Source organism: Nanorana parkeri, unplaced genomic scaffold (genome assembly GCF_000935625.1).
Source record: "Nanorana parkeri isolate BGI_ZX_2015 unplaced genomic scaffold, ASM93562v1 scaffold384, whole genome shotgun sequence".
NCBI lineage: Eukaryota > Metazoa > Chordata > Amphibia > Anura > Dicroglossidae > Nanorana > Nanorana parkeri.
This window is the reverse complement of record NW_017306652.1, coordinates 1,263,962-1,272,048: the sequence shown is the minus strand read 5'-3', so window position 1 is coordinate 1,272,048 and position 8,087 is coordinate 1,263,962. Positions and strand designations below refer to the sequence as shown.

The 8,087-nt window shown below is 37.2% G+C and overlaps 1 protein-coding gene across 1 annotated transcript in view; it reads right to left on the bottom strand.

Moving 5' to 3' along the window:
* Nucleotides 1-8,087, bottom strand: part of ADGRV1 (adhesion G protein-coupled receptor V1) — a gene marked incomplete at its 3' end in the record, with an annotated part of 181,443 nt that overhangs the window by 35,414 nt on the left and 137,942 nt on the right. Inside the window, exons 62-65 of the mRNA XM_018559232.1 lie at nt 7,439-7,624; nt 3,511-3,743; nt 2,353-2,501; nt 1,713-1,911 (exon numbers count right to left, since the gene is read on the bottom strand). Coding sequence (XP_018414734.1) covers nt 1,713-1,911; nt 2,353-2,501; nt 3,511-3,743; nt 7,439-7,624 — 767 coding nt within the window. The remainder of the gene's footprint in view (nt 1-1,712; nt 1,912-2,352; nt 2,502-3,510; nt 3,744-7,438; nt 7,625-8,087) is intronic.

Here is an 8,087-nt window from a genome sequence, read left to right as displayed (position 1 = left end):
TTTGGTGTCTTTTTACCCGACGTGACCCCGTCTTTTATATTTTACCAAAAAATTGGGTAATAATAAATGTTTTATCATTTAATATAGGGGACATTTTTTTTTTTTAATTTCGGTAATTTTTCCTTAATATAGTAAAAAATAAAAACCCCAGTGGTGAATAAATACCACCAAAAGAAAGCTCTATCTGTCCCCAAAAAAGGGTATAAAATTCATTTCAGTACAGCGCTGCATGACGGAATAAATGTCAGTCAAAGTACCGCAGCGCTGAATACTGAAAAATGGCCTGGATGGGAAGGGGGTTTAACACTGCGGATGTCAACTGGTTAAAGTGTAATAAACCCAAAAACGAAAATCTAATATATTGCAGCTTACCAGTCCTTAGATCTGGTGCCTGCAATAGTTTTCTTTTTACAAGCTTTTAAAATTATTATTTTCATTATTTTTAGCTGGTGATTATGCCAGTAATATACTTCCTGTTTTAGGGCGACAACACTCACTCACCCTACTGTAGTAGGACAACAGAAACAAAAGAGGACTTCAGAAACCCCTACTCTGTTTCTCCATGACTTACTGTAATCCATGGTTGTTTCCCTTCTCTTTGCTGCTCTTCCTTTTAAATCCTTATCTCTTCTCATGCTGAGGGAGAACTTCCCTTTGCAGCTGAGTGCCTCTTCCTGTAGTGCTAGCTCAGGTTATGAACCTACACACAGACACCATGTATCCATTCCAGAGACAAGGCAGTCTGCTGCAAAACAGAAGTTCTGCCAAGCATGAGAAGAGATACAGATTTAAAAGGAAGAGCAGCAAAGAGAAGGGAAACAACCATGGAGTACAGTAAGGCCCACATTACAGTATTGTTTTATGTTAAAAAATCTGAGGGTTTAATGTCACTTTAACTGATTAGCTCCTGTGCCCTCTGACTTGGCAAGAACATGCTGACACTTTGGGGGTGATTTACTAACCTAAACACACGCACACACTAGGTGTTTGTGATTTTTACACAGCAAAACGTATTTATCAACCAAAAAGTCTCTAAAAGCATATTTCCACTAATGCCATATGTGGAAAAATCATGCAGATGATGCATATATAATGCTGCTTCACAGTTTAGACAAAAATGGTTAGCTCATGCATTTACATTCCTGCATTCATCAACGCAAGCAACACAATGTAGAGCTAATTTACACAACATCACCTTGCAATTCATGCAGGGCTATGCACAACACACCTGCTGGGTGTGCACACACTACAAAGGTGTTTAGATTCCACCAATAGATCATGCTGGGAGGGAACACACTACAGAGGTGTATACTTGTTCGTGGCGTTTTATAAGGTTAGTAAATCAACCCCTTTGAGTGCCCCCTTTCATTAAAACATATTTCAGGTAGTTATATCTACTGAAATGTCTGACTTCCTATTTCACAGCTCAGAAACCATCAGATATCAACAGAAGTGTTTTTGGTAGTGGCAAGGTTCACAAAATGTAGGTTAAACTGAAGAGAACGTATGATAACAATAGTCAATTCTTTGGTTCTCTGTCATTACTGTACTTTTTGACAGATGTTTAGGACCATGCTTTTATACCTGTGTTTGTATACAGTTGTTTTTGTACCTGTGATTTTATGTTTCCTTCAATAGTTTCTCATATTTAACAACATATTATTTGAAACAACATTTATTAACAGCGCTATAATTTACAACCCATGATTTACCTTTCCTCATCATCAATAATACTGACGTTGATAAAGCTCTGATTTTGCCCATGCATGAACACCACTGTGGTATTAGAGACTGCATAATCTATGCCCGCAGTGGCAGAAATGTCATGGGAGATCAAATCAGCTGTGACATAGCCGTATGTTCCACGTGTTCTTAGCACAGGAATCAATATCACTCCAACATCTTCTTCCACTACAAAAGAAAGAATTTTACAGCATGATAAACACAGGCAGATTACATATTAACCAATCATTTTATAATAATATAATCTTTTTTTTTAAAGAAAACTCTTTTGGACATTGGACAGGTGGTATATGAAGAGGAATAAAGTAAAAAGCATCACCACATCCAGAACCTAATTTAAGCATCCAGTGCACCCTACATTTTGCACATGGCTTGCAGCATTCAGTGATAAACAACAACACTATAACATGTGGATAACATATGTTCATTCCTCCTAGCGCTACATTATATCAGGCCATTGATTTAGGAAGATTCTTACTTTCTACTCAGAGGCAGACGAGCAGGTTGAGGTACACTGCATCTATCACAAAAGCCCACTGAGCTTTAGAGACTAAATGCAGTAATACATTATTGGCACAACTATGCAAGGATGCAAAAAATATGAATTACCTTGGATTGCAGTAAACTGTGGGTCAAGCTCGATAACACCTTCTGCATTGTCGTTAAGAAGAATAATGATTCGTACCTCTGAGCTGTTTCCTATCAGAGGAGGCTGATCTATCTGTAGCCCGTTTTCTCTAACTGTATGGTCATAGCTCCTGTACAAAGTAAAGTATTACTACATACACATTCTACTGGTTTAATGCAAAGTAAAAATACAAATAACCAGTGTTGCTTATACTGATCAGTTATTTGGCACTAGCGTCACAGGAGTTTAAGAAAAACTCCACATTTGTTAATACAATGGTATAAAATATATAAATGTTCAACACACCATTTATTTTATTGTATGGTTATTAAAAATGACCTTTCTTTATTATCCCTGCAATAGAAGAGCTTTTATAATCACCTCACCGGTGGTCCAAGTCTCCGTAAGACTCTTCAGCATACAATACATCTGGGAATGACGGATGACTGTATCCACTGTGTGCTGTGGCTCCATCCTCCCACCACTGAGTCATGAAGTGACATAAGGTCAAAGGATGCAACCATGGTGCATGGCAGGGAACACAGGCTTTTGACACTCCCGGAAGTGTTTATTGCTGAGGAGTGCAGGTAGAAAACATGGGGAGCAGTTGACGTGACTATGAAAGCTCTTTAATGGCACACCAATTTGAGTGGGAATTGTTTTTAACCTTTGGGGATCACTAGAGCTGGACATTAAATCTCTCAGCAGCAAAACGATTTAATCATCAGTATAGCCTTAGCCTTACGTTTTATTAAATATTTGAGTGCTAAATAATATACTAAATGCTAACGCAGACATTCATTTTTTAACTTCAAAGCTTCATGATGTGCAAACTCTACAGTTTCCAACCTGATTGATCTTTTTCCTCCAGCTGAAGTCATTTGTCACCCACTGCTACCTTGGATTTTAGGATTTTGTCTATGCAAAACTCAATATCAGAAAACTTAATCGGGCCACATGCAAGCATAATGCCAGGGGCGTATCTGCTATGATTACTGATGATAATGGAAAGCAATGGTATGCAAGAAGGTTGTAGGAGACTATAAAGATGACTCTTTGCTAAATATGAAAATACATTCTACTCTAATAACATTTGCCCTGCATGAACATATACAGGTGTAGTGTTTTAAAGGTCTTACCTTCCTACAAGTTTCACCTGTGTGATGAAAACAAAAAAATCCTCTGGACCTTCTGGTAGGACATCATTTTTTATCTCTATAGAAAGACCTTTCATTGTTTCATTTGGTCTGAAGAGCAGTTCTCCAGAAGTATTTGTATAATCCAAGCCACTTAGTGCTGAGCCAGCCTTGGTTTGATATCTCAGCTGAACGTCTCCATATGTTCCACCTATTCGGGAGACTGTCAGGTTTACCTGTTGAAAACATGAAGAATTAATTAGGGACTGAATGAATAAACGTGGATAAAAGAAAATGAGAATACGATTAAAGCGGTTGCCAAAAGCTACCAGTCAGATTTTACCTTTCATTGTATGAAAAATGTAAACAATAATTATAATTAGTTTGTATGGGCAACAATTCCACTTTTGTTCTCATTTTCTATTCTCCAGTGTAATAACTCATCTCATTAGGGGAAGTTTAGTAACCTGTTGTTTTGCTTTGCACAAAAGGAATACAATAGTCTTTACAACATTTTTGTGGATATAGCTGTGAAAGAGATCAGCTTAATGTATTGCTATCATGATATGTGTTAATTGTTTTAACTCTTGTTTTTATGTTTTGATAGTTCTTATATATGCATATGATGGTAGCCATATTGCCTCATACTAAAACAGGTTCTTCTTTCTGCTCAATAGTACTATACAATAGCTATGTCTTACTTTTCTTTTTTCTCAGTGCCAATGCACTAGACAAGTCTGTTGGCCCAGTACACACTGCAATCTCTATGTGGCTGACATTTTTATCTCAGCAGCTGTTAATCAGAGGGACCAGCTGCCTGATTTACTGATTCACTGCAGGTAGAGGCTATTAAGCTGCACATGAAAAATTATAATATAAGTATTGTACAGTACAATGTAAATTGTGATCAAACAATATTAATTAACTCATGCTTGCTGAAAATATACTATAGTTTCCCTTAGGATTTTCTGCATTTCATATGACCTAGAAACTGCTGTGAAAATACATTAAGAAATATACAATTATGAATGTAATTGTCCTTGCATCTAACAGCTATTTTCAGGGTCATTTCTTACACAAGCATTGTATTAAAGCCATGTAGATGCATACAGATTCTTCCCTTCCAGGGTCTAGCACAGTATACTGTATTGCACAATGCTAGCTGATGCTGAACATTAATATGCACAAATGTCTGATATTTCTGCATAGTATGGCCCTTGAAGTCCTATTTAATATAATGTGTAGTATATAAACAGAAAAAAGGAACGCTACGACCTAGAGGAATGTCCCTGTTTGGGACTGTTTGGCAGTGGGTATGTGAGGGACACCAATTTATTACAATGAACAATTATGGGAGGACAAAACTCTCACTGGGAAGAAGATGTGTAATGTCCTCCTATGGAAGATATGGTCAAATGTCCTATATGCTGCTGATGCTGAAAGATTCTTGATTGAATTGTTCAGGGTGGTATGGAAACTGCTCAATGTAATAAATTGGTGTCCCTCACATACCCACTGCCAAACAGGAACATTAGGTTGTAGGGCTCCTTTCTTCTGTTTATTTGCTTTTTCATACAGGACCCCTCTTCCTGTTTAAGGAGATTGCACACCAACCATCAGCACCCACATTCTCCATCACCAAGTTGTGCGCTTAATAAACTTTTTCCATTTTGCTTGTAATGTGTATGATGCAGTTCTTCTCGGTGTCCTAAAATTAATGTCAGTCTCCAGTTTTAGCATGCAAATCTAAGCGTGCCTGTAGTACAAACTGAGTCTAGTTCAGAGGCAAAGAACCAGAAAGCATTGTTTCTTCCTTTGCAGTTTCCTGTCTCACCCATCCAGTTACTGCCACCAATATTAAAAAATTAGTAATGACCATAAAATGTACTAGTAAGTTTGCTTCTCATCAATCTGTATTAAGGTCAATGGTTCTCTGTTTAGAACAGCAGGTTGAGAGTGCCCAGCACCTAAGAACCACATTTAGAATTATGTTTACTATGGTGAATACTTGATACACGTTGGCTACTCCAGTAGCAGAACCAAAGTCCAGTTGGACTGCTGAGAGGATGCACAAGAGTTAACCTCAAGTAACACAGCTAACTCAATATTATCTGCAGGCTTTAGATGGATTTCTACAGTGATATTCATAAACATGGTAGGTGGCAAAAGGAGTGCATCTTCTATGTAAGAGCATGATCATTAATGGATGGTATACATTCTAAATGTTGCCCTTTTTTTTTTTTTTAATCACATGGAGAGATATGAAGTGACGTGAATATGAAACTTAATCGTTGTAGAAGTCTCCAGGGTTCACTATTTAATACCACCCAGTAGTGACTGCAAACGAAGTGGTATACATTTTATGCTAGAGTGTTATATTAACTTAGTTTTGTGACACTATCGTTGACACTTAAAGATATATCCTGCTTTAGTTAAGATGTTTGTACCACCATGTACAAGATCAAAATAGGCAACATGAAGTCAGGGTTCTAATTTTACATGTTGGTACAGTGACCCTACTGTGACCTCAAAGAATAGAGTTCAATAGAAACAACAGCTTGACAAGGGTCACGCTGATGATTCTAAACAAGTGCTGTGTTCTCTCCTCCCATACCTTGCCATGTTTCTGGAATCATAGGCTATGATTTTAGATAATAGTAATGAGGATATAGGCTGCTTTATGGTGGAGTCAGAAGCGGGATCCTTTATTCCAGGAACTGAAAATCCTGGAATAATGCTGTGAAACTTTAGGTATAGTATATTTTATGTTATAATGTTCATATTATTATTATTGAGATATTAGGCTCAATTCACAAAGCTTTACACATAGATAAGGTGCTTTATATTTAGCCATGTGACTGTACTTTTCAAATCTCATTGGACTCAGATGACAATACCCGTCACTTCTTTTGAAAATAAATATCCATACCCTGGCCTATTAGCTTTGTGAATTGATCCTATTATGGTTCCTGTGGATTAAGTTTACTTTAGGAGTGAGGTTTAGGTCCCTGATACCCTCCCTGCCAATATTTGGCACTTACTTGATTTTAGTGCTTACTCAAGCTAGTAAAGGAAACATATAACTTAGCTTGGCTTAAACAAAACGGTTTGGTCTATTTCTGTCACATTATCTTTCTTTTTTCTGTGCTGTCCATTCCTTTTCCTGACAGAAATATGAAATGTGACCCAAGTAATTTTAAAGGAGGCTGTAGGGAGCACACTATGAAAATCTTGGTTTGTAATGGGGCTTTAGTAGCAGTGAACTTTAGTAGTTTCATGTAATGCATCTCAGGTATATGACTTTTTTCCTGAAGCTTTTCTCAAGTCTCCATAAACAACTATAGTATGTTTGCAATCTCAGACCATCTCCTGTAGCATGTCTTGAATGTCTTACCATCTCTTGTAGCATGCTCTTGTAGATGTCTGACCATCTCTTGTGGCATACCAGTAATTTTGACCATCTCCTGTTGTATGTCTGCTGTCTCTAAAAACGTTCTATTCCATTCACTGAATATTATCTGTGGCCCTTTAGTAATGGCAGGGGCTATACTTGAGACCTCCTGCATCAAGTAAGTTAACCACATCTGATTTTAGAATAAATTTTCGGTTGAGAGTTAGGTTTAGGGCTCGAGTTCTTATTTAGTGTTAGATCTGGGGCCTAGGTTGAAGTCAAGGTTACGTTTAGCGGTTACATTTAGGTTTACAGTCAGGGCATTTAAAAGTTACCTAATACTACCTTTTTGGGTGGGATCATTTCATTTTTAGGGTCTTATCACCTGTTACACATGTAAAGTTATTGTGACTAAATCTATGTTACCAATTAAAAGTAGAGGCGACAATATCCATGATCTAGAAAATACTGTTTGAATATACACTGGCTACAATAAGTAATTTAATTTTTTAGTAATAATATTTCAGTATTTTTTTTTACCCATTGTGTTTCTTCTGAAACCTGTAACAACGTCTCTGTAAACTGAAACAGTCCATATGGGAGATCGCTGGAAGCCATGGTGACATTTGCTAACCGCGTGGATTCATTTATAATTCCTCCTTCGCTGATTTTGCTGAGATGCAACTGATAGAAGCTTCTTTCTTCAGGTATATCGTCATCAACAGCCTACATTACACCAAGACAGTGAAACAAATCACACATTTAAATACACTAAGCATCAAATATTTTTGCACAAACTTTGCTTGATTTCAGAATATTTAGAGGCAGCAATATAGCAGTAAAGCAGCAAAGTAGCATTTCTACCATCTATACATGTTAGATTGGTAATGACACAGGCAAATGAACAATGAAAGAACAGCCAATCAGGTGTATTTTGGAAGACTACTGCAATCAGGGGAGTTGTGTGCTTGCTGTAGTTCTCGTTACATAGTTATATTAAATGTAAACATATAAAAGGAATTATGTTTTAGCAGAAAAGACTTGGACTATATTTAAAGAATTTGTTAGGACTGTGTAAAGGCTTGTTATTTGTTTTGATATGCTAGTGTTAAGGCTAGTCCACACCATCCTCAGTTCCAGCCCGATTGTGGCCGGAACGCACTGTATCGCATTCTGGCCGACTCATTTA